Here is a 25,109-nt window from a genome sequence, read left to right on the forward strand (position 1 = left end):
ATAATATTTCACATTAAATCTGGAAGATCATCGGGAACCGAGAACTCTTGTTAGTTTACATCTTCGACCCTGTTTTAAATACCTTCACCTTCTTTAAATTTTCCATAATTGGTTTGTCCTAGTTAGCTAGTCGTTTTGCGGTAACCTTTTGAATGATTATCCTCAATGTCATCTTCATCCTTGTCTATTTCTACGGCCTTATAACTATAGGGCTTCTCAATAACCTCACCATCTCCCAATGGACAATTCAGCTTTAAAACACCCGTGCTGGTAATCCTGAAGGCCTTAACTTCTGTAAACTTGACCCGTTTAGGGAGTCTAACTTGGAAACTTTTCTCCCGCAAAACGCCATAAACGAAACTTTCATTGACATCTACATCGACAAGTTAATTGTTTAAGTGAATAGGTAGATGAATTTATATTTGAAGCTCTTATTTTACATATACTTCGATAATTTCGATTTAAAACTTACTTTCGTTCCACTACATTATTTCATTATTTTCGTTCATTTATCCCTTTTCATGGAAAACTTTAGGCGTTTCTGGGACGTTGTCTTATGCAGTTTATTCAGCAGCTCGTTTCAGGCGGGTTGATGCATCGTTTTCCTCATAGTCTGAACCTTCAGAGTTAATTATAAATTCTGGTAATTCGAATTTATAGACTTCACTTTCTATTTAACTTTCTACTTCTTTGAATTTTTGAAACATTAAAATTCTATCTGTTTTGCTGATGTCTTTTCCATCTAACTTCGTAAGTTTTTGCAATTTCGTAACAGTAAAGCACATGAAATTAGGCTCTTATACACAAGGGTTTCCCATAAGATAAAGTTCGTTTAGATCTTAAAGATTTTCTATATTCGATAAGTCTCGATAATCTGCAATGTAATTAGCAGTTAAATCTAGTTTCACAAGCGACTCTAAACGATCTAAATTTTCAATTCTAGTAAGTCTATTAAGCGCTAGATTCAAATAACATAATGATTTAAGCTTATTGAGTCCTTCTATTTATGCAATTTTGTTGTTTTATAGGAGCAATATTTTGAGGCATTTAAGGTTATTCAGAAATTCAATTTTACGAATTTTAAACTAATGGAGTGCTATTTCTTCTAAAGTTTCTAAGGGACCGTCATGGTGTTCTGTTCGTTTCTTAACTAAAGTGAGGTCAATTTTTACCATGTTAGTGGAGAGGCTGAATAAAGTATATATAATTTATATAATAATTGATTTAGCTCTAAATCTAATACTGATATAATATATTATAAAGAGTAAAATTTATTAAGTTGAAAAATAAATGGATACTTAGCTTCTAAAAGAAAATTAAATACTTAATGAAAAATTAGCTTATACTTTAAAATAAATTAAATAACAGGATGCTGATCTCTAATGTCATAGATAAAATACTATCTAATTATAATAAAAATTAACATCAGATAAGAAACTTTCTAATTAGTTATAATAGGAATTTTAAAATACACTAGATAATACAACATAAAATTATGATCTTAAAATAAATAACCTTAATTAATAAATACAAATTTTCACATAAAAATTGAAGTCTGAGACTCAATTTTCTCTATAAATTTAGCAAAATTCTTAATTAGAAACTAAAAAAATTAATTCTGTTTTATAAGAAATTTACTTATCACTCCATGAAACTTGTGAATTAGCACTACCAGGTATGCCTGGTTCAAATATATAGTTGGATGCTTCATCAGATCCATAGTTGAATGAAGTTTTAGAAAAAATAACTTCTGTTACAAGCTAGATTAAACTATCCATAAAGGCATTTAAAGAAGGAAACAAGTTAATTCGTGAAAAATTAAGAAATGAAAATAAATGCTATAAAGTGGATATTGAGGTAGAGAAAAAGAAGAAAACAGAAATTTTGTAAACGTGTGAAGAATATAAATAGAAAATGTTTTAATTGGAAAACGAAGTCTTGAGATTAAAGAATGAAAATGATAGTTTACTATCTTAAAACAATGAATATTAGTTAATGAATAATGAACTTACAATTTAAAAAGAATAATTTTATAAAGATTGTTATTAGAATAAAATAATTATTTAATAGTTATAAGATGAAGATAAAATAACATAGCTAAAAGTTAGTGAACTTGAGAGTAGAACTAAAAATACTGAAAATATGATTGGAAGATTTAAAGCTGAAAATGATTAATTAAAACAAGAAAATCATTTATTAGAAGAAAATTTAAAAGTTTTTATATAAGTGGAACCTGAATTAGAATTAGATAGAGAATAACTAGTTAAAATGGCCACAGAAATTGAAGATGAAGGCTTAGAAGAATATTTAGCCAAATAATTATTGTAAATTGTGTGAGTCAATAACTTTTAAATTAATCATATATTTTAAAAAATTATCTTAATTGAATGTAATCTATATAACAATAATATTTAATATATATTGATTAAAATTTAGTAGCTTACGAGAATTATATAGTCAACTTCAATTATTAACTATTTTTAAGATACATTAAATATAAGACTGTACTATTACAAATGTAGATATTTAAATATAAAATGATTATATTTGCGTATGATAAATAAACCCAACAAATTCTAATTATTAACAATAATGCATACTAGTAATTATCTAGATTTCATATTACTTTGTTAAACAAAAATATAAGCTAAATTCCGTAACTAAATAATTTGTCAAAATATTGATCCATATTCAATCACAGTTTAAATATTATCAGTTAAGATGGTGTTCGTTATATTTTCATTATTACCTATATTTTCAGTATTCGAGTTAATTGAAATAGATTGTATATCTTTTTACCAATTACAAAACAATATAAATAAGTTAAAATAAATCAGAAAGTTAATTAACCTGGTTAGTTCAATTAGTTTGATAAAGAATTGATATTGCTAATAGAAATTGCTTAGTTGATTTCATACGTTAAGTTAAATGATATTTTAATTTATTAAAACTTTATTGGGATAATTTTAAAATATTTATTATTTCCTTGACATAAATAAAATAAGAAAATTTAATAAGTCCACTTATATAGTTCTAATAAATTATTAATATCATAGTGTAAAATGATAAAACTTGATAATTACACACTATTTATAGTAAAATATTTATTATATATTAATATTATTATTTATAAAAGCAGCTAAATGAAGTAATTTAGACGTTATACTATTACATATCAACCTCACGCTGATTCTATTCCCCAGTCTTTATTTTTCGAAAACAACTTTGTAACTGTACCTCAATAATAAATTATCACTGAGACAGCTGATATTGACTAACGAATAGTGGAAAAACGGCGCATTATTTAATATTATCAATTTACTTAAAAATAAAAATAAGAACCAATGAATAGTAAGATTGTTAAAGATGTGGAAAGAGATTTTTGTGAGTGTAAATATAAGCGAAGAAGAGTTTTAAACAATTTATTTCAGTTTGAAACTGTTGATATTTTTATTCCACAATAACCTAATTCATTTATTCCTAAGAGACCACAGTGAGTAATATAATCCTTGTTACTCAACTATCGATTACGATTTAGTTTAGTTTCCATTTTCCTTTTTTCACTTTACTGCATACTTCTATTTAGTATTATCATACAAGAATATACTATATCCGCCCAAATTTACCAAAAAATGGATAGTAAAAAAATTCAGGCAGACCTGTTGCTCAGAGAGGCGGAGTAAGCATACAGAATACAAAATTTCAACAAAGCTATAACATCACTTACATATGCAATTGAACTGTCAGCTAGCTTTTCACTTTATAATTTTAGATCTAAATGTTATACTGCAGCTTCCTATACAGATTAGGCGATATAAGACGCAAATACAGCTATAAAATTTAATAAAGATTCTCATGAGGGCTATTTTTGTCGGGCTGAGGCTGAATTCTTCAAGGGTGAGTTCGAATTAGCACTTGTTGACTATTCCGTATGTTAATTCAAAAGAAGTGATATTTAGGAGCACCGTAGAGGAATTAACAAATGTGAAGAATCAATTCGTAAGGCATGTGAAATTTAAAATGTAGACAGATACGTTTAACTTTTAGACCAAGGAGTTTTAATTGAGAAATCACTTTAAAACCCTGGTGAGAACATAGTAATAGAAATATATTAAGGGCCACTTGACTTTGTTCCAAGCGAGAATGCTACAGGAATTGAGAATATGACTGGTATCGGTAATACACAAAACATAATTGAAGAGGTTGATCCATTTGAAATACTTGACATTCCTTCTGATAGAGTTTATAGATCAATTTCCTAAAAAGCTAGACGGTCAGTCAGCTATAATAGAATTGGAAAAATGGCAGAGGATAGAGAATTTTTAAAGGAAATTGCTCAATTAGATATAATTTCTTCTATTACAAGTAAAGGAATAGGTTACATAGATTAAAGAGAAGATTTTTGGAGAAATTAGGACTCAAATAATTCTAAACCAAAATCCTTTAATAGAAATCGCAAATCCGTTCTGCCATCAGCCTCAAAATCTCCTATAAGAGCTCAATCGGTCAGATAAGATAAAATAGCTTCACTTGCTTCCAAGATATCTTCATACCGATATAAAATTTAGTAGAATGACACCTAGTAAATCGACAGAACTACATTTTATTAGAATAAAATCCCACGAAACCCATAAATCGAACTAGCAATTAAATAACTTTCAATTTTTGTTAAAGAGGTTTCTATTAATATCACTGAAGCTGTGAATAAATAAGCTTACGACCTAGCTATTAAGTTTTCTCAATAACTTATATTCCGTCTTAATAAACAATCTGATCCAATTTTGAATCTTTTTTAGTCCAAAAATCAGATTCTTGCAGATACTTTTTGTACAAAAGCTTGCATAGAAATCAAGCTTAATAGCGAAAATGCTTTTAAATCCTTCGATTAATCAGTTGATTTTGCAAAAAAATCTGGAGATATTTCTACAATTTTGAAGGTTAAGAGAGAACATGCAAAGGCTCTTTTGAATGTTAATTCGGTCGTTAAAGCACTTTAAAAGTTTAAAGAAATATAGGAAATCTGCTAGATTTAACAGGTTAATTTGGACAATGAATTTAACGTTTCTAGATGCTATTTTGAGCTGAAAGAGTACAATTAGGCCATCGAACATGGAGTTAATAGCTATGAGGGTTTAAAAGCAATTTTTAATAATAGGTATCCATAAAAAGAACTTCCTGAAATAGTTGAATTTTCAGTTTTTAAGGAACCTAAGGTCTGTGAAACTGTATGCGATTTGTTATGCTTGCTCGGTCGTAGTTATTAATAATTAAAAGATACCGAAAATGCTAAAAAATGGCTTAATTTATGTCTTAGCGAAAGTGTTAAATACGAGGATTTCTCTAGTTTGAAAGCTGCTGAAGGAGGTTTAAAATAATTGGGAGAAATGGGATCGATTCCAGCAATTTTAGGATAAATAGAATAGCCATAATTGAATCGAGGTATGAGCATTGGGCTCAGCGATGGCTAGTATATGTGTAATGATAGTTTGGATGCTTTAAAGAACATATATTAGTGATCGGAGTGGATATTTCAGAACAAAGAGTGAATTAAATTACTTAAGTTACTACTCTTGGCTTAAATTAAGAACTTTTTTTAATGAAAGCTTATATAATATATTTTGATAGTAAATTATAGCTATAACAAAGTAATTAAAATTAGCTTCAAAATGATTGCTGTGTTTATAGAAAAATGTTTTAAGGTCAGCTTGGATAAACAATATAACTATTTAGCCTCACTTTAGTTAATAACCTTATTATTGCCTAGTTATGTATAATTAGTTGTAGTATTATTTATCTAAAACTCATGATGATATAATTAAGTATATAATTGCTGATGAGAAACCTTAGGTATAATATTATTTTATTTTATAGAGAAAAGTAAATGAAAAATAATATATATAAAACTATTCAAAATACGAAATACCAGCTTTATAGGATCTTAATTAAATACTTTTTATTAAAATACACAAATTTCGTGTGTAGTTCCACGCATGACTTCTAAATAAATAGACACAAATTTACTACATAAAATCCAATTAATTCATATTAAATATTAATTCAAATTTATTTCAAATTTGATTTATAGATGTGATTTACTTATTTTTGTAACAGTATTTATATATATTAAAATAAAATATAGTAAAAAATTAATGTTTTTAAATTTGCTCACAGATTATTAGCGAATTATTATAATTATAATTTATTGAATCATATTTCTCTTCAAAATGTTGATTCTGTTAGCCTAAGTATGGCCACAACCAGTACAGACTTATTCTTATAAGCACATTGACAAATAATCATTTATGAAGTAATATACTCAGTCATTAGACGAGCATCTAGATAATATCAAATTATTTGTTGGTTCTATTATAACGTATGAATATGAAGTAAGTGAGTGTTAAGATGAATTTTGTAGCATCTTTATCCAGAAAACTTTGCTCTAACCTTTTGAATATTACAAAATGCAGTCTTATATTGAAGTTATTTTAGATCCTATGATGGCAATTTCTTATACTGATAGTCTTAAATTTGGTTATTCTGTTAGAATTAATGAAAATCTACCATTTGCTTAGGATGCATCTAATCTAATTTAGAAACTCATCATTTCATATGAATCAACTTCTGAAAGCAGGGCATTTACTGCTTTATCTATTGCTGGTTATAATGGTTTTCTTGCTATTAACAGTAAAGAATAAATGATTGGGTTCACTCAAGATTATGATGAAGAATGTAATGTTATCATCAATGAGGCTCGAGTTGTTTAACTTCCTACTTATATCGAAAGTGAATTTTTGCTACAACTTGCAAAAGTACACAGATCTGAACTACCAACAGCTGCTCAATAGTTCTTGCAATATACTATATCTGATTTAATACCAGATAAAATATTTGATTATCTTAGTTAGTTTTACTTTGTCAATAGTTATATTTTTGGAATTACTAGTTATCAATCATAAGAAGCATATTTCTTTACTTTAAATAAAGAATATCTTAGGAAAATTAATACTTCTGAAAATGCTGTTTAATCTTCTTGTAGAACAGATTTATCCTTCGTTGTTTCATCAGATTTCCGTACTATTTCAGTTGAAAGATAATTAAATAGTTCACTAGCAAAGACTAATGATTTTAAAGTTTTTACTAATACTTTACGTACATTCCCTTTCAGAACTGAGGAAACTCCATCAATAGTAGCATTTACTTAAGTGGATAAATTTTTAACCTTATAAAAATGCAATAGCGTTTTTGACGGAAACACTATTGCTTCTTGTGCAGAATTATCTCCTCCTGCTGATTATTGGAGCATTATTTGCAGTTTAATAATCATAGCTGTAGTTATTACTGCTTGGGTTTATGGTTGTAGATTTAGTATTAAATAGGCTAAAGATGAATGAAATTAATTTTATTTATATATTAGCTATATAGCGTAGTATTTAGACAAATGATATTAGTTGTATTTTATATCTATAAAGTAATAGTAAGATCTAGTCCTCTATTATACTCATTTATTTCGCTTTGATATAATAAAATGAAACTTTCTTATACTGAAATAATTATTCATATATCAAAACAGTAATATATTATTATATATATTTAATAATATATTTAAGACGCTTCTTTTTAATGACGGATAAAGAAAAAGTGGATTTATTTTATTTGAATGAAGGATACATTGTTGATTTACCATTATATAAGTAATATACATAAAAATTTAACTAGTATGCTCAATTAGTATTTCCTAAACTTTAGTATTTAAAATTTTACAATTAGTTTGATTGGGTAGCAGAATTTTTACCTAGTTTACCAGAATATCTTTACCTTGGTTAAGAAAATTATTTGACAGAAGCCCTTATAAAATAAAAAAAGGTTGTCGTGATAAACTAGTTATCAGCTTTAACCTCTGTTAAAGTTTTAGTTAATTTTTTAGAAGCTAATACATACATTATTATTTAGTAATAAAATGGTTTAGACTAAGATATAATACCTAAAAATTATTAGATGATTAAATATGGTTCAGATTCTGATTTTATACTTTCTGACCTTTTAAAAGAATCACCGTTTGTATATTTTAAAACTACAGGAAAATATCATTTAACTATTTTACGTAAAACATCAGAAAATTTATTAACTACTATTAATAAAAATTAATTTGCATCCTTATCTATTAAAATTGAAAAATGTTTAGCAGATATAAATTTTACTAATTTTAATTAAAAAATGTAAAAAACTCCAGTAATATTATATTAAGCTTCAAATGAATGGAAAGTTAACTAGTTATCTTCAATTATTGGGGCTAGAAAAGAATTAATATTAACAGTTAATGATATTTTAAAGAACATTATTATATTTTCTGAATTATAAGTTGATATCAATTTATTAATTTAATAGAGTTTTTTGATCACTTTTATTGATTGTAATCTTAATAATGAAATATAGTTGCAACTTAGTAAAGAGTTTGCACTGCTGTTTAAAGAAACATCAGAAAATGTTATGTAATTTGCTATTTATCAAAAAATTTAATAGGAGGAAGCAAACGAATAGCAGAAAGATTATGATATCAATAATTACTTTATATCAAAATAATAGATACCTGTAAATTCAAATTTACATTTTTAAACTCTATTTACAAGATAATTTGATACAAACAAAGAAAAATCAATGGTTGCTGAGATGTATGAATATATTTAAATTTTGTCGAATATCAAGAAAGAGGATATAGATACTATTATTAAAGAATTTGTGTATGATGATATTATTCTTTAGAAATTGTCAGAAAAAGTTACATTGGCATCGGATACAAATAGAATCGAAAGAAATTTAAAGTAATTTAAGAAATTTTATGAAAAAAGTTATTTACATGGTAAGATTTTTGAGAATATGATAGACCTGGGATGTGCAGATGGACTAATTGCTTATTCAATAGGGGTATATTTAAATATTAAGGAATCAAATATTGTAGGTTTGGACATAAGAGATATAAGAAAAGCAAATATTTAATATATATAAACTGATTTAGAATACTAATGTAGTTTACCTGATAATTCAGTATAGATTGCCACTATCTAATAAGTTCTGCATCATATTCACAATTGGTAGAATGTAATTCGCGAGACGTACAAAAAATTAGAGAATTATGGATATTTTATTATAAGGGAAAGCATTGTATCTGAAACAATAGATTCTCTAATTTTAGATATTTAACACTCTTTATATGCAGTATTAAACAAAGAGATGACATCTTAGCAGTATGTGCAAGAATTTGTTACAAATTATATAACACAACATGACATGATTTAATGTCTAGAAGAAGTTGGATTCAAGATAAGAGTTGTATAAAAAGATTATATGCATGATAAATTTAATAAGTTTTGGATAATTTGCTAAAAATTGATACAGCCATCAGTTTAAATCAAAGAGTGATATTTTATAATAATTACTATATATTCCACTTTTCATTCCACTTTAAAATGATGTACGATATTGATCGAACCACCTCTGACGTTCTAATATTTAATGATAAATAAATATTTAGATATGATTAATAAACCACTAGTATTATTAAAATCATTAATCTTGATTCAGAAGTTACCGCTATTTTTTAAGAAAAAGGAAGATATTATGTTGGTACAGCTTCTGGTAAAATAGCAGATATTAATGAATAAGAATATATTTTCTAAGATATTGGATTAGATCCCATATTATCTATTTTCTCTCATTAAAATTAAACATATGCAGGGTCTAATTCTGAAGTTTACTCTTTTGAATATAGTAATAAAACAAAAGCTTCAGTTTTAACGATATAAGGATCTACATTATACCATAAAAGTTCTAATTCTTTATATATAGCAAACAATTCCGAGTTATCTTATTATCTCATTAAAAATGGTGTTTTTGAGAAAGTTAAGTCTATAACAATTAATTCTGTTATAAAATAATTATCTTCTAATACTTAAAATTTAGTAGTTTTAACTTAAAACTCAATACTCATTTATAACTATTAAACATTAGTGTTTTAATCATAGATTAAAAAAGCTTACAATATGTAAAAGTTATTTAGCCTTGTGAATGATAAATAGCATTATTTTGTAGTGAATTCTATTAAAGATAATTCTTTGAATTTCTTTAATAACACGTCGTAGGAGTTTGTATTTTAAATTAAGTCACCTGTTGAATTATAATATTATTCGATTTTTTCAAACTAGGAAACCTAAAACTGTCAGCTTTTCTATATTTATGGCAAGGAAATGGTATAATTTGGTAAATTGACATTTGAAGTAAGATAAAATTAGAAGATGTAAATTAAATTAGAATAAAACATTTTAAATATTACTATTTAACCTCCAAAGATACGTCAACACATAATTCATTAAGATACTATTGTTGATTAAGATGAAACCGCATTTGATATTCCTGCATTAGAGCAGGCTCTTAGATAGTAAGATATTGAATAGGTAAATATTTGTATTTAATCTTTGGATACTGATATTTATTCTAAAATGACTAATTCTGGTATTTAGTTACTTTTAGATTTTTTAGTTTCAAATTTATCTCCAGCTGGTGTGATTTGGCTTAAGTCTTTTATTCGTACTATAAAATTAACAACAAAATAATAAGAGGCATTTATGTTCTCTTATATGTATTATAGGTAACAATCTATTAATATATTAAAAATTGCATAATTAAAAGATCTGTGGGGAGGCCAGATTGGCGAGTTAGAACCTATAGAAGAAATAGAAGAATGGTGATGAATATTTATTCACTTTAGTTTAGTTTTTATTTACTACAGTTATGATATGCTCTTTTCTAGCTCCTCAATTTCCATATTCATTGAAGTTTCGTCATAATTAAGCATATCATTACAGATACGAGACAATGATACATCCGGTTATGTATTAACAGATTGATTTAAGGCCAAATAGTCGGATTCTTCTAATTCGTTATACATTGAATCGACTACATGTTATGGTCCTTCTAAAACAATATCCGATTCTTAAGGTATTTAATCTTTTTATTGATTTTTTCTGAAATTTTTGAAAAGTTTATTCAGATCTTATTCATTCTTAGTGGATTCCATATCATGTTCTTCATGTAACATTTCAGTTAACTTATTTTTCAATGAGTCTGTTAAACTCTGTTCTAGATTATATTTTGTAGGGGAATTTTACTATTATATCTATTAATTATCTTTATCTAATATTAAATTTATTTCATCTAAATATTAATTTTGAGGACTTTATTAGTAACTCTTTTACAGCTTTATTACTTCATTTTTAGAATTTTATTTTTCAATATTCCATTTGATCTCTTGAACTTTATCACCGAATCGCACAGTTTTATCAATATTTTTGGCATTTTTAAATTGAGTTAACAATGTCTAATAGTTTTATTGCCATAGTTCCGCCTGCTATTATGAAGCTTATTACTAATCCTTCGCAAACATCGTTCTATTTTTATAATCGGCAGACTCTGCTTTTAAGTCAATAATTTATTAACTTAATTCATTGTTTTCTAGCATTAGCTAATCTTAAACTGCTTAAAATGCTTAAGTAAGTTAGTTTATTTCTTCTTGAAATTCTAATTATGTAATTTAGTTTCCTTTTAATTCTTCATTTTCTATTTATAATTCTGAATTTAGTTTATGAATTTTCTTAGAATTTGTTAATAGTTCTTTCATCTGAGTTTAAAATTAAGTTAATTTAAGAGTAAGATTATGTGATTTTTACGTTTCTATAGTCAATTCGTTATATGTTTCATTATACTACTAAGTAAGCTATTCTTTTTCTAAGACTAGATTATTATAATTTTATTCTAGTTCTATGTATTACTATGAATCTTATATAGGTTTTTACATTTATTATACTTTTTCAACAAAGGTTGAAGCAGTTCTAGTGCGTATATGTGCTGTAAGTTCTTTAATATGAATATTTTAAGCATCAACTTCCTTTTTAAGCATCTGATTCTCGTTTTTTAATCTTAGGTTCTACGACTACAAAACAGGCTGAGAATTCATTTTTGAAATTTTAATAAATAACATATTTAATACTATATAATAACAAAAAATTTCACTAAAGCTTTATTTCAATATCACCGCATTGCTCGCTATTTTAATCTTCGCTGATAACATTCTTAGACAGTTGAATACTACTCCAGTTCATCTTGACGCCAGCTCTGCTCGTTATCCTGCGCATTTTTGGCTATTCGATTGTTAAGTCGACCATACTGGCTCCTAAATGTGTTGCGATTTGATCGCTAATCTACCAGGAGCTCCCGCCCATTTCGTTGTCGAAGTCCATTCGCGAGAAGGTTTTAGATATGTTTTTTAAGTTTGTGAGTGATTTTATTTGCATCATTGCATCCGAATGCGAAGATTTAGCTAACTCTTGAGCGTACTTAATAAGTGATGAATTGATCTCCAAATATGTTGGGAGCCTGGTTGGTATCTTGTTCGTGGGAGGAGTTTTTAGAGGAATATTATTAATAGTAACTTACGGACAGTGCGATAGGGAGAGTGCGAGTTCAGATGGGGAGAGTAGTCTAGAATCTAGCGCTGAGAGGATTAGTGGTTGGCTAGGAAGCACTTGTAGGAGTTGCAAAAAATCGGAAAATGGAAACGGAGACTAAAAAAATGACCCTAAATCCAGTACCAGTGTAACCTGATTGGGATCGATTAATGGGGAAACTGTTGATATAAACGGAATAATAGTCTCTACATATGGATACTTGAAAAACTCAAAAAGTTGATCTAGAGACTAATAGAAATAATTATCGTCATAAAGGGCAGAGTCTGCAAATTCATTCTACATTATAATGCTCATAAGTGTTTCTAATGAAATATTTTTAGATACAAAAATGAGTTTTCTGTTTTAGTTCATTTCATAAAAAATTCTGTGAGCTACAAAATCTAAATACTTAGCGGTATCATCATAAATATAAGTCATTGCTAACTTAAGAGTATTATTATCTTCTGATATTGCAGAATCTATAAGAGTGTGGTTGTATGAGTCTTGCATTAGTTCGGTAAAAAATTAATATTATTATTATATAGTAATGATGATTATAAATCTATAAAAGTTTTTTGAATGAGTTAGTTCTCGAAATTACTCAATTAGCGAGTTAGGAGTCCATAAAAAGCTGAAGAAATATATCATAAAAGTACGCGTTATTAAGCAGTATAAATGGCATCAAACAGAAAGCTACGAACTGAACTTGAAAAATAGTAGATTCATATCTTAGATGCTAGGTAAAGCTCACTACCATCAATCCTTAGACCAATTTAACAACAAATAATTATACCTGAACGGATTTAGATTTGTGAGTAAGTAGTCCATGAAGATGTAGATGCAGATTTAAAAGTAATGTTACACTATGTAAAAAATCAAAGGAAAGAGTTTTAAGATCTTGATTTGGATAATACTAAATGAGATCAATCACTTCGATAACGCTTATTAAATTTACTCTAATAGTGAGTATTTTTATTTACCTATCTGTTCGAAATTTTAAGTTGTATCTAAAGTTTTCTAATTGTTTGAAGTCTTAGTAATAACTACTCTTCCAATTCAGACATGGATAATTTTTATTTATTTTCTGACACGGATTATTATTCATTTGTGTTACTAGGAGTCATACTTTAATTTCCTTTATCATTTGAAGACGAAGTTGACGATGCTAATGATTTTGATAAAGTTGATGGATAATTTTCGAACATGGAGGGATGAATAAAAAACTATATATTTACTGTTAAATACATATTTAGTATAAGTAAAATTTCACATAATTCTGGCAAAAATAAATATTTTTTTGTAAATACAATTTAGCAACATATAGGTCCCGAAATAAACTATGACAGAAAAACATAGCCCTGTAAAGATAAACATAATAACTATGGTATTAGTCGGAATCAGCTTTCCAGGCATAAAATTAAACACAAAATCTACCACCAATCCTGCAGTAGCAGGTTTAACATCAGTAACGCAAGTTTAGTTAAAAACAGATTATTCTGGTAAAAATTTTGTTGTATCATTATAGACTGATGGATCAATATCAGTAAAAGTTGGTTAAATAATATTTTAATGATGACCTGAGCTAACTAATTTACAAATATTAGAGATATTTGAATTTGCATTAGTAACCTATATATCAAACTCTTAAATATTTTCAATTTTGGTTCCAAAGAAGCTTTCAATTTAAATAAAAACCTTCAAATAGTAAGGCTATCCGAACTGAACTAAAGGAAATTAAGGTGTAAAAGCTGTTGGAATGCTAAGCTTTAAAACATTCTTTTGAGGCTAAGTAGTCATTACATACGATGCTGGGAGATCTGTGCCTACTATTCCTGGATTTAATTCATTTACTCCAACATTACTTAAGAAAATTAACATATCATATTTTTTAATAGATGGAGGACCGAGCTAAAACTCGGAGGTAAATATTCTGTACAAGAACAGAAAGCATACATAAGCTGATATGGAAAGTGGTATAATCTACTTCAATACTAGTAAAGGAATATAATGTAGCTTTCTTTTAGCTAGTACAGTAGTTTCTTAATTAAGCTAGTAGTTATTCATTTAGAAACTTCATAATAATAAATGTATAATAATGAAATAAACTAAATATATAATTATCAATATTATATCGTATTAAGCAACATCTATTATAATTTTTCAATGGAACTCGAGTATGTATAAACCCTCTATTTCAGAAAGCTAGCACCAGAAAAAATAACAATTACAGCCACTCATCATTCATAGAAAAAGAATATCATCTTTGCGGGGTTATCAAATGGTACAATTATAGGTTGGGATCTTTATTTGCCAATACCAGTAGCACGCCTAGTTGCAATCGCCGCACATTCTGGTGCTGTTACAGCACTTTCTTTTCATCATGTTCATGGTCTACTCGTTTCAGGTGGATTAGACCAATAAGTTCGTGTTTGGGATGTTGTATTTTCTGATTTGATTGATGTATCAGGTGTTTAATAGCTTAAAATGGAACACTTTTTAAATAATGATCCATTTTATGTAGCTCATGGTGGTACTGTAGCACCTTTTAATACACCTAATGACTAAAATTAAATGTCAAGAAAAACTGTACTAGTACAAGAATTTGCAGAAAACTCAAGAAAAATAGTGCAAATTAAAGAATAAGGTTCAGGGTTTTTAGTTTTATGTGGTGATGGAACTTTTAATTATTTTTAGTAGTTAAATGATTTCACAACGAAGCATTTAATAAAATATCCACAATTTCATTTGAAAGATAGAGTATATTTAGGATTAGAAAGGAATGATATTGATAGACGAATGGATATTATGGATTTGGCAAATAAATCAACAAAAAGCCTTTCTACAAATGCTAGCATAGTAAAAGTAGAGCTAGATTCAAAAGCAGGGAGCTAAACAATTAGAAGCATGGAAAGTCCTTTACTATGTAGTAAAGTTTCCCCAACATGTTGTATTACTACAAGATAAGATGGTAATATTTTTTGCGGTGATAGTATGGGGTAAGTTCATTGCTTATCTATAAATTAAGACAAAATATAATATTAATATTGTATTGGGAATGTTCATCGGTTATAAATTAACTAGATGATGTATTTAGCTAAAGAAAATGCGATTATTACCTGTAGCTAAGAAGGAACTATCAGAAGTATAGTATCAGTTACTGGCTAGATATATTATTCTTTCAATAACTAGAGAGTTAAATAATTTATTGATATTTGTTGTGTTTTAAGGGAAGTTTAACTAACTGAAGAAGAAAAGGCCGATAAAATTAAAAAACGTAAATTAGAAAGAGATGCTTAACTAAAAAACCAAAATAGATTAACTACTGTCAGTACGCCAGATAACAACAGCAATGACTAAATTCACACTAATTTATTACCGCCTAAACCTTCTTCTAGAGGTTCATTGAAGAAAGCTGGAGAAGATGTTCAGATTCTTGCTAATGTAATATCTTCCTCTGAAATGACTTCTGGAGAATCTGTATCGAATTTGTAAGATAATCTTGTGTTAGCAATAGATTCAGATTCTCAGATCTCAGTTATTGATGCAGCAGTAGGCAATTCAGTCGCCGAAATATCATTTACTGATATAGCACCAAATCTTGCTATTATTCAATAGGATTTAGAAAAATATAATATAGATACAACACTTCCAATTGTTTGTGATTTTAGACAATCGAAAAACTCAAGTATGTATGCAGTTTAGAAATAAAATACAAGTGCAAGTGATGAATATAAACTTCTAAAATTGAACTATAAGCGTTAGTAGTAATAGGCTTAATCAGATGCTTTTCTTGATCATCCAAATTTGACATTATTTGAGGATTCACGAGTTGTTAGTATGTTTGTATTCAATCACTAAGTTACTGGATAGTAGTAGGTGTGCTTTGTGAGATATAATTGCATGGATGTGTATTCTCCTAAATTTAAGACTAGACAATAAGATTAAAAAATATAGAAGCCTGTTAGACTAATGAGTTTACTATTAATGAGTGTTCAGTAATAAAACTTTGACGAAAATATAAGTGAGCAGAAAAGGAAAAAGTTAGAATAAGCTGAATTTGATGATAATCTGAAACTAACCTTATCTGCTGATCGCATTTTTAAAAGTAGAAGTGTAGCTGGGGATGGGAGAATATCAGGTTTTAATTAGTATATGTAGTAATATAGATTGTAAAAAGTACAATTAGGTAAAATTAATGAACCTTTGTAATAATTAAGGTCCTTGTCACCATTTATGCCTAGAGATTTAGATAGTATTGAGTCATTTGTTAAAAATAATATTGATAATTAGGGTAACTTACCTAAGATCGATGCTCCTAATAGGCAAGGTGTTGTGGATTCGATGACTAAAATGTCGGTTCCATTTTATGTTTTAATGGCTACAGAAGATAATATTATTAATAATTTTGACCCACGGGTTGTTAGGAAACCATATCACAACTACAATATTGATTTTTCGACTATAATGAATGCGGAAACTATTGACTTTTAGAAATATACAGATCTTAACGTTACATATAGAAAATTATCAACATAGTAAGAAGGAATTTTAAAAACATCAAAAATTCCAGTTGGAGAACTTCCGAAAATTTAACCTATGCCAAACCCAAACAACATTTACTCACGCCTAACAAAAGGGACTTTAAGAAATGGAAAGGAAATGGCGTCACTATCATTAAGATAGGCAACGAACTGTTCTTCTTAACGCGAGTCTGAATATCGCTTCTACCATACAAATGCAAAATCTATTGATTCGTAACAAGATCTTGGATTTTATGATCAAGACGTAATTTACAACGTAGTAGATGATGGATCACTGAAAAATGATATTAATAAAATGGATATCGAGGTTAAAAAAGTTTCTGAATTGCCTGCATCAAATTGTTTTGAATCAATAATAGATACTGATCCGAAAAATCATAGAGATGTACTAGTTTTTGGTCACGAAGATGGTTCATTGACATTTTAACATTTGCTTTCAGGTCACATGATAAGAGCTTTTGGTGCTCATTCTACAGTTATTACATAGATTGTATCATTGTAAAATACATCTGGATTTTAGATAGTCTCTATATCTTCAGATTCCCGATTATTTTCAGTTTTAGTACCAAAAACAAATGCATTTAGAATTTCATTTTTAGGTTGCTGTTAATTTCCACATGGTATTATTTCTGCTGCATGTGCTGGTAATAATCAAGTCCTCTTCGCAGATTAACATGGTAATATTTATTATTGTTAATTGCCATTAACTTCACTGACAAGATTTTTAAAAATATTTAATGGCCCAGAATTCTTTAAGAAGAATGCAGACAAAGTACCAGTTAGCCATACTTAAGTTATTGAAGCGTAAGATAGCCCAAATAAGCCAGATTCTCCTTAAAGTAGAGGCTCAAAACGTAGAAAACGATAATAACAAACATAAAATTCAGGTGATAAGCTATCAGACTTTCCATACAGTGTTCATACAATGTAAATTCGTGAATAAAAGCTTTATGTTGTTTTTGAAAATTCTTGGTGTATGGTTTTTAATAACCTCTTAGGAGACATCGATCAATGGTAAAGTTCATTTGCGTAAGGTGCCAAGGATACAAAGTTATATTTTAAGTCTAATTCTAACTTTAGTACCACACAGGAATATTGCTCTCCAGACTATGTATTCAAAATTAATGAGTCTGATACAATAACAACAGTTTACATTATTGCACCTGTCTAAAATGGACGAAAAATGCTTGTGAATCCAAATGAAGTAAAGAACAGAGTTCAAACTGAACTGCATGAGGCGCATATATCTTTAAAAGTTGACGAAGCATAAAAGGAAAAGGACAAAAAAATGTGTAGAAATGCAAAAATTGAAGGCAAATTTATTAATTAAAATGCAAATGTTAAACTTTAAGAATTTTTAAAAGAAAAAACTGAAATAGTAAAAGAAGAAGATATGATTAGTATGGGTGCTGATTAATTCATACTAGTTGGCTTTAAGAGTGGAGTTTTGAAAGTATTTAGTAGTCAAGGTGAGATGAAATAAGAGTTTAAATTTAATGATGCCATAACAGGGATTGTAGGTGTAAATCGGGATTTAATAGGAATGCGAATTATTAATTAATTAAAAGAATTTAGAGGAAATCCTGATCTTTTAAAGACTTTTTGGGTTGGAATGGCTGATGCTTCTGTTGATTCAGATTAGTGTGGGGTATTTTTAGGCGATGAATGAAATTAGTAAAAACTACAGATGCAAGTGATTGATGAGAAATTAATAATATTTTATAAAATATAGTACTGTGATTTCTAATTGTCATAAAATCCAGATGTTTTTCAAACAGTTTTTGCAAATAATATAACATTTAATTTATTATAAAATAATAAGATCGTCTAAAATGTCATCTCCAACAACACCGACACTTCCTAATTTATCAGGTTCATCTACCCCATTATCATCATCAAAAAAGTTCATTACAGAAGCAAACAAGACATAACTGACACTTGAAAGAAGAATTCAATACCTTAAGACATAACTAGATGCAACTAAAGCTCAAAATAAACATTTTGACAGTGAATATCAGAATTCTATGAAATCTTAGGATAATAATCAATAAACTAAGGAAATGTTAGAATAATCTAGATTTAAAAGAGAATCTGAAAGAGAAGCTAGATAGAAAAAGGCAGATGAACTAAAGCAATAAATTGAATAGAATCTAACAAAAACTAGAAGCTCTTTATCCAATTCAAGAAGAGATTGTTATCATGAAGGTAGAGATGAGTATCTTAGCCTTCTTGATAGAAAGCATAAAGATCATCAAGAGAACTTGAACAAAAAGAGAGAAAGACACGACTTGACCAAATAGTCAGAGGAAAGTGCCAATTAATCAGTCAAACGTGCTGAAAGAGATAGACAAGGTAAAATAAATTAGAGTAGAATGGAGACTAGCTAAATTTATACCAACACTGGCAGAGATTTCTTATCTAAAGCAGAAAATCTTCAGAAAGAGGAAGAGGCACTAATGAAGTAGATATAATCTATTTAAGAGAATACCTAGTAGATCTAACAGAAGATGTAATCGAAAATAAGATCAAGGGTGGGATCTAGAAGCAATAGTGCTAAAGTGAAATGATACTTAATTTTGAATTAAATTTGTACATTATATCAGAGATGAAATATTTATAGTACATATGAAATAATGTTGCTCTTCAAACTAAAGTTACCTTATATTTTATTTTTATTTTACTATATTAATTGTTTAATTGTATTTAAGCATACCTTATATTATCTTTCATTAATACTATATTAAAGCATTCTTAATTAATTTATTACCGGACAGTTTTCTTTATGATATAATATCAAACATAATATCCTTATAATACAATCTTATAATATAAAATAATAGAGCTAATTTTAGTGTAAAATAATGAAATTGTCACGACATTAAATTTTTAAATATTAAAAAACACCAATATTGAATATATTTATGTATTAATAATCTGATGTGAAGCCAACAAAATCCTATATCATCCCACATTGAAATTTATCTTCAAATATCATTACTATTACTATATTAGTTTTGTTATTTCATCACCATAACTATAAAATATAATTATACAAATACTTCTTGGTTTATATAGAAATATAAAATAAATATCTATGATAAATACCTAAAAATCACGCAAAATAAACTCCTCTCTTAGTAAGACTACTTAGTAGCATCAAAAAGTCATCCACACTCATTTTTGCGCTTCGAATTTCCTAAAAAGTATTTTCTGCTATGCTTTCTGCAATAAGAATCTTCAATTCCTCAGTTGTTATCTATTTCTTATTAGCTAAAATATAGTTTTAAACCAGTTCCTTCAGCAAGAATTTTACTCCAAAAATAGCACTAAGCTAACGATTTTTCTTACTAAAACATACTCTAGTTAAGCCTTCAAATTGTAAATATTCTTGCATACTAAGATTTTGGTTTGTTTATGGAATAACTTCGACAACAGCAGAGTCAACCTTTGGTGGTGGAGTGAAGTTTTATGGGCCAACTTTAAGGATAATTTTGGCAGACTTCGCTAACAAACGGGTGTTAACCGATAATCTGGAGTATGCAGATTAATTAGGTTCAGCTACTATACCTTAACAAAATTCAAGCTAGAACATCAGTGTAAATTTACGAATTCTAGTAGATGTATGAGCAAGGGATAAGAGTTTGAAAAGTATTGAAGACGATACATTATAAGGACAGTTAGAAACGCAAATATCAAAGGGTGGAATTTCAGGCATCTTACAGAAATCCCCAGAGATAACAGTAAGTTTAGATCGTAGTTCTGGAGGAACACGCTTTTTAAGTTCTGACACCATTCTTGGATCAATTTCAATAGCTATTACATGTTTTGCAACTGGTAAAAGATGCATTGTTAAATTACCAGAGCCTGGACCAATTTCTAATACTGTGTCTGAAGAACGAATTTCTGCCAATCTAACAATGTTTTATATAACGGCAGTATTGGTCAAAAAGTGTTAACCATGATTTTTAGTCAGTTAATAACCAGACATATGAATAGAAGTGGAGGTGGGAGTGACTATGGTATTAATATATCCTTATGAAAGATATAAATATGAATAAAAATGATTAAGGACTAACTAATGATGAGTTGTAGTCATTAAGAGACTTATTTCGAAAAGAAGCATTAATTGATGAAGTTTTTGAAAAATAGCAAGAGATAAAAAAAATATAGGATATTAATGAATTCATTTTAAATGGATAGTTATTAGATGCGTAATATCTTATAGATAATCTGAATATTAAATATGTAGATATCATAACTATTAGACAAATATACTCTTAGTGTAAATTAAATAAATAGATTCCATTATAAATTGAAGTAATGAAAAAAATATTTGAATATGGTTAGGTTTTCGATGACGTAATAGAATAAATAACAAATTGCTATGAAATTTATCAACATTAAATAGCTTTTAATACTATTCAAAAGTATTTAGATAGATTTGAGGAATATTAAAATACTTGGCTGTTAATGGAATTAGCAGATTATTTATTATTTTTCAAAAGATAATATTCCAAATCGTTATTATTATACTAACAATTACTTGAATATTAAAATAATGATGCATTACTAAGTTTGAATATAAATATTGGGTTGAACATCGCCAGATACCTAACAATACCGAATTAAATATAGCTTACTTTAAATAATGGCTTACATTATCTAGAGTAGACAAAATAATTGTAAATAAAAGAAAGATAAAGATCATATTTATATATTAAGCTTGGTAAGCTTTTTTATAACATATCTAAGCCATCTTTAGCATTAGAATGCTTGCATACGGCTCATCTATTAGATACGTCATATTTACGTCCATTATTTATGATAATTAGTTTATTATAATGTTAATTAAGAATAAACTTAGCAAAACCTTTACTAAAGAAAGCTCCAATTAATCATTATAAGACATATCATTATTATGGAATTGCTGCATAGTTTTCAGATTCACATAAAGAAGCGGTATAATTCTTTACTAAATCTATTTAATTAAACTAAACATACATGAAAAATTATTTATTCATTGGAGATAGTTATGTAAAGCTATCAAATTTTAATCGAGCGCTGGAATGCTACTAATATGCATTAGAATTAGATTCAAATGTTCCATAAATATAAATGAAAATCATCAATATTAAAGCTATATTATGTATATATACGGATCACCAGCAGGATTTGAATTAGGTGATACTTACTTTAGATAATTATTTACATAGAACCTAGAACCAACAATCGTCTATAAATATAATGAAGCCTATAAACCAGCCTCCAATGTTGTTGAAATAATATTATTCATTTAAAATGAAACCGGATTTACTCCATCAACTTGGAAAGATAATAGAAATAATGAATTATAAAAAAAATTAGCTAATAATAGATTAGGAATAAATATAGACTTACCCATTTACATTTAATCATCTACTTATTAATGATAAAAAGAAATAAATAATAAAACCAAGTAAATTAGGATTTTTATTATAATTACGTGTTGATGGATAATTTTTACAGGCTTTTATTGACTTTTTCAAGATGATAGATTAGTCAAAAATAATCCCACATATATATTTCTTTGAGTTATAGTAAGAACATTACTTACAATTATTCTAAAAAGCTAATATAACCTATACTATTTTTAAAGAATAAAATCCTATTAAAATAGCATAAATAATTTATTCTTAGCATATAAATATTCTTATCAATATGAATATGCCTGATAGTTTTGTTTGTTAGATATGTTAACTTAAACCTGCTCCTATTTAAATATTATATTTCTAGAACCCTGGATCATCTGGAATGAAATAATACGATTATATTATTGGTGATAAAGTTATCTGCCCGATTTAAAAACATTATTTCTATACAGAATAGATTATCATGCTACCTATTTGTTTTTAAATCTCTAGTCACGCTATTCTATTTAAAGATAGTATATTAGATGAAGAAAGAAATGAATTCGAAAAACCAATAGTTAATAACAATTAAGTTATAATTTACGACTAAGATTTAATGACAGGCGTCATCCACATTACACTTAAAGAAAGGACATCGAATGAGTTTGTTCCAGCCAGTTATCCTATAGGTAAATAGAATTTGCGCAAATATTTTAATATACCAGAAGATGGATTTGTTTTTGGAACCTTTAGTCAATTCTATAAATTTGATGTTGAATTTTTAAATATGATTGTAGAAATTATGATTTAATGTTCAAATGCTTATTTTATATGTTTAGAATCGCCAGTTGAAGCTGTTGTTAATATTATTAACTATGTAGATAATAAACAGCATAAATTATCCTCTAGGTTTATATTTTTACCTTATCTAGATATATAACATAATATTATTAGGCTCAGAAGATCCTTAGTCATTGATGTATTATTGGATACTGTTAGGTTGTCTGGGAATTATATTATTTAAGATGCTCTATTTGTAGGTACGTTAGTTTTATGTCAGTAAAAAGATTATATGGGATCACGGATTGCAAGTAGTTATTTATCCTAAGTTTAGTTATAAGACTTAATTTGCTAGAGTTATAGTGAAATGAGAGATAAGGCAGTGTAACTGTACAGCGATAAAGTATAATTTAATCATTATAAGAAAATCCTTTAGAAAAATTACAAAAATATATTTGACCTCTAAGAATATGTATACTACTTCTAGAAAGCGATGCTATAGGTGAATTCTAATTGGTAATAAGGATTGGCGCCAGCATCTTTTGAAGTTGAAAAAGAACCAAATTATTAAAAATCTGATTAAAAATGATTCTTTTATATTATTTATAATATAGTATTCACTTCCCCTTAAATGTCTAGTTCAGACGATGCATTAAACATAGAAGACTAAAATGTATAAGAGGATATTTATGAACCATTATACAATAATGTACATATTTGGGATTTGGATTTAGATTCAATACCAGAAAAAATGTGGAGAAATTGTAGAACTAGGGAAGATATTACTAAATATTTCAATTATGGATTTGATGAGGTTACATTTAGGATGTTTTAGCAATACAAGTAAAAACAAATGAAAGGTTAAAAGTGATATATAAATTTATCGTCATTTTTTGAATAATACTTTATCAGTTCTTAGGTTATATTTTAGCTAGTAATATAAACAATAATACCTATCACCGATATCTAGGTCAAATCTGGCTATTAAAATTACTAATAACAATCATATTTCTATTTATAATAAAATATATAATATTCATAATTTTCAGTTCAAAATGGCTCTTGTTGCGTTCACAGAGTAGCCAACTTTTTTAATAGCAACCCCTGAAAATATTGCAGCTATTTCAAATCATAAAATACACTTTATTTCTAGTTAATTTTCGTCTATAGAGACTCCTCCTTTATAACCAATTTGTCTAGATTTTATTTAGGATAGTGTACTAGCATATGGAACAAAAACTGGCGGGATCGGAATCTTCGACTATCGAAATAGCGTGCATAACTTATTTACTCCAGCAAATCTACGATATTAAACATACTTGATTAAAGCCAATAGCAATACTCTTTGGGCGGCCTGTGACTAAAATGAAAATTCAGTTGCCATGTTTGATCTACGAAATATGTAGTAGCCTCTATAGGTTAGTGATGTCGTGACAGATAAGATAGTCAGCTTTGTATAGAAAGAAAATGGACATGTGATTTGTGTATCTGATAATGGGGACTATACTGAGTTTAATTGTTTTGGAGATTTTGTTTCGCGAAAGATTTGCCAGAGTTCGAAACGGCTAATTCAGACATGTTACAATATGAAAAATGAGTACTTTATCAGTTTGTTCGATGAATCCGTGGTTGTGCATGACATGGATAACGTTTATGATGAAATTATTAATGAAGGTGCGGTGTATGAAAACGTTTTTTTCGCTAATACTAACCAAACGGTTTTTGTTAGTAATGAGATGATATCTATATGTTCTGACAAGTGTGACGAAATTTACACTATTGATGCCAGAAACAGCCTTGCATGTTAATTTAAAAATGGGTTCCTGTGGTGCTAAAATGGCGAGTTGTTCTACGAGGACGTGAACAGCAAAAAAGAGTGATATTATTATACGCTAGTAATTATT

General features: G+C 27.7%; 16 protein-coding genes across 16 annotated transcripts; 11 read left to right on the forward strand and 5 right to left on the reverse strand. All coding sequences in view use genetic code 6, as the record gives it.

The window, feature by feature from the left end:
* Window positions 1-8: 8 nt before the first annotated feature.
* SS50377_27488 (putative U2 small nuclear ribonucleoprotein A) lies at window positions 9-1,175 on the reverse strand (the record flags this gene model as incomplete). The annotated part of the gene is made up of 1 exon (XM_067911274.1): window positions 9-1,175. One exon carries the CDS (start codon window positions 1,173-1,175, stop codon window positions 9-11), a length of 1,167 nt encoding a protein of 388 aa, XP_067761961.1.
* Window positions 1,176-1,290: 115 nt separating this feature from the next.
* SS50377_27489 (uncharacterized protein) lies at window positions 1,291-2,337 on the forward strand (the record flags this gene model as incomplete). Its single annotated transcript, XM_067911275.1, has 1 exon — window positions 1,291-2,337. The coding sequence occupies one exon, from the start codon at window positions 1,291-1,293 to the stop codon at window positions 2,335-2,337; it is 1,047 nt and encodes a 348-aa protein (XP_067761962.1).
* A 1,295-nt stretch (window positions 2,338-3,632) lies between these two features.
* SS50377_27490 (Tetratricopeptide repeat protein) lies at window positions 3,633-5,516 on the forward strand (the record flags this gene model as incomplete). Its single annotated transcript, XM_067911276.1, has 1 exon — window positions 3,633-5,516. One exon carries the CDS (start codon window positions 3,633-3,635, stop codon window positions 5,514-5,516), a length of 1,884 nt encoding a protein of 627 aa, XP_067761963.1.
* A 708-nt stretch (window positions 5,517-6,224) lies between these two features.
* On the forward strand, window positions 6,225-7,391 carry SS50377_27491 (uncharacterized protein; the record flags this gene model as incomplete). Its single annotated transcript, XM_067911277.1, has 1 exon — window positions 6,225-7,391. One exon carries the CDS (start codon window positions 6,225-6,227, stop codon window positions 7,389-7,391), a length of 1,167 nt encoding a protein of 388 aa, XP_067761964.1.
* Window positions 7,392-7,620: 229 nt separating this feature from the next.
* SS50377_27492 (Methyltransferase domain-containing protein) lies at window positions 7,621-9,417 on the forward strand (the record flags this gene model as incomplete). Its single annotated transcript, XM_067911278.1, has 1 exon — window positions 7,621-9,417. One exon carries the CDS (start codon window positions 7,621-7,623, stop codon window positions 9,415-9,417), a length of 1,797 nt encoding a protein of 598 aa, XP_067761965.1.
* A 47-nt stretch (window positions 9,418-9,464) lies between these two features.
* Window positions 9,465-10,742, forward strand: SS50377_27493 (uncharacterized protein; the record flags this gene model as incomplete). Its single annotated transcript, XM_067911279.1, has 1 exon — window positions 9,465-10,742. The coding sequence occupies one exon, from the start codon at window positions 9,465-9,467 to the stop codon at window positions 10,740-10,742; it is 1,278 nt and encodes a 425-aa protein (XP_067761966.1).
* Window positions 10,743-10,753: 11 nt separating this feature from the next.
* SS50377_27494 (uncharacterized protein) lies at window positions 10,754-12,007 on the reverse strand (the record flags this gene model as incomplete). The annotated part of the gene is made up of 1 exon (XM_067911280.1): window positions 10,754-12,007. The coding sequence occupies one exon, from the start codon at window positions 12,005-12,007 to the stop codon at window positions 10,754-10,756; it is 1,254 nt and encodes a 417-aa protein (XP_067761967.1).
* Window positions 12,008-12,059: 52 nt separating this feature from the next.
* Window positions 12,060-13,007, reverse strand: SS50377_27495 (uncharacterized protein; the record flags this gene model as incomplete). The annotated part of the gene is made up of 1 exon (XM_067911281.1): window positions 12,060-13,007. The coding sequence occupies one exon, from the start codon at window positions 13,005-13,007 to the stop codon at window positions 12,060-12,062; it is 948 nt and encodes a 315-aa protein (XP_067761968.1).
* Window positions 13,008-13,076: 69 nt separating this feature from the next.
* On the forward strand, window positions 13,077-13,418 carry SS50377_27496 (uncharacterized protein; the record flags this gene model as incomplete). The annotated part of the gene is made up of 1 exon (XM_067911282.1): window positions 13,077-13,418. The coding sequence occupies one exon, from the start codon at window positions 13,077-13,079 to the stop codon at window positions 13,416-13,418; it is 342 nt and encodes a 113-aa protein (XP_067761969.1).
* A 345-nt stretch (window positions 13,419-13,763) lies between these two features.
* On the reverse strand, window positions 13,764-14,561 carry SS50377_27497 (Transmembrane domain-containing protein; the record flags this gene model as incomplete). The annotated part of the gene is made up of 1 exon (XM_067911283.1): window positions 13,764-14,561. One exon carries the CDS (start codon window positions 14,559-14,561, stop codon window positions 13,764-13,766), a length of 798 nt encoding a protein of 265 aa, XP_067761970.1.
* Window positions 14,562-14,660: 99 nt separating this feature from the next.
* SS50377_27498 (WD40 repeat protein) lies at window positions 14,661-18,707 on the forward strand (the record flags this gene model as incomplete). The annotated part of the gene is made up of 1 exon (XM_067911284.1): window positions 14,661-18,707. One exon carries the CDS (start codon window positions 14,661-14,663, stop codon window positions 18,705-18,707), a length of 4,047 nt encoding a protein of 1,348 aa, XP_067761971.1.
* A 163-nt stretch (window positions 18,708-18,870) lies between these two features.
* Window positions 18,871-19,605, forward strand: SS50377_27499 (uncharacterized protein; the record flags this gene model as incomplete). Its single annotated transcript, XM_067911285.1, has 1 exon — window positions 18,871-19,605. The coding sequence occupies one exon, from the start codon at window positions 18,871-18,873 to the stop codon at window positions 19,603-19,605; it is 735 nt and encodes a 244-aa protein (XP_067761972.1).
* A 545-nt stretch (window positions 19,606-20,150) lies between these two features.
* SS50377_27500 (Dimethyladenosine transferase) lies at window positions 20,151-21,026 on the reverse strand (the record flags this gene model as incomplete). Its single annotated transcript, XM_067911286.1, has 1 exon — window positions 20,151-21,026. One exon carries the CDS (start codon window positions 21,024-21,026, stop codon window positions 20,151-20,153), a length of 876 nt encoding a protein of 291 aa, XP_067761973.1.
* Window positions 21,027-21,088: 62 nt separating this feature from the next.
* Window positions 21,089-23,794, forward strand: SS50377_27501 (O-linked GlcNAc transferase; the record flags this gene model as incomplete). The annotated part of the gene is made up of 1 exon (XM_067911287.1): window positions 21,089-23,794. The coding sequence occupies one exon, from the start codon at window positions 21,089-21,091 to the stop codon at window positions 23,792-23,794; it is 2,706 nt and encodes a 901-aa protein (XP_067761974.1).
* A 42-nt stretch (window positions 23,795-23,836) lies between these two features.
* On the forward strand, window positions 23,837-24,076 carry SS50377_27502 (Fip1 motif-containing protein; the record flags this gene model as incomplete). Its single annotated transcript, XM_067911288.1, has 1 exon — window positions 23,837-24,076. The coding sequence occupies one exon, from the start codon at window positions 23,837-23,839 to the stop codon at window positions 24,074-24,076; it is 240 nt and encodes a 79-aa protein (XP_067761975.1).
* Window positions 24,077-24,260: 184 nt separating this feature from the next.
* On the forward strand, window positions 24,261-25,085 carry SS50377_27503 (uncharacterized protein; the record flags this gene model as incomplete). Its single annotated transcript, XM_067911289.1, has 1 exon — window positions 24,261-25,085. One exon carries the CDS (start codon window positions 24,261-24,263, stop codon window positions 25,083-25,085), a length of 825 nt encoding a protein of 274 aa, XP_067761976.1.
* Between the last annotated feature and the right edge of the window lie 24 nt (window positions 25,086-25,109).

The sequence above is a fragment of the Spironucleus salmonicida genome, chromosome 7 (assembly GCF_000497125.1).
Source record: "Spironucleus salmonicida strain ATCC 50377 chromosome 7, whole genome shotgun sequence".
Lineage (NCBI taxonomy): Eukaryota > Fornicata > Diplomonadida > Hexamitidae > Spironucleus > Spironucleus salmonicida.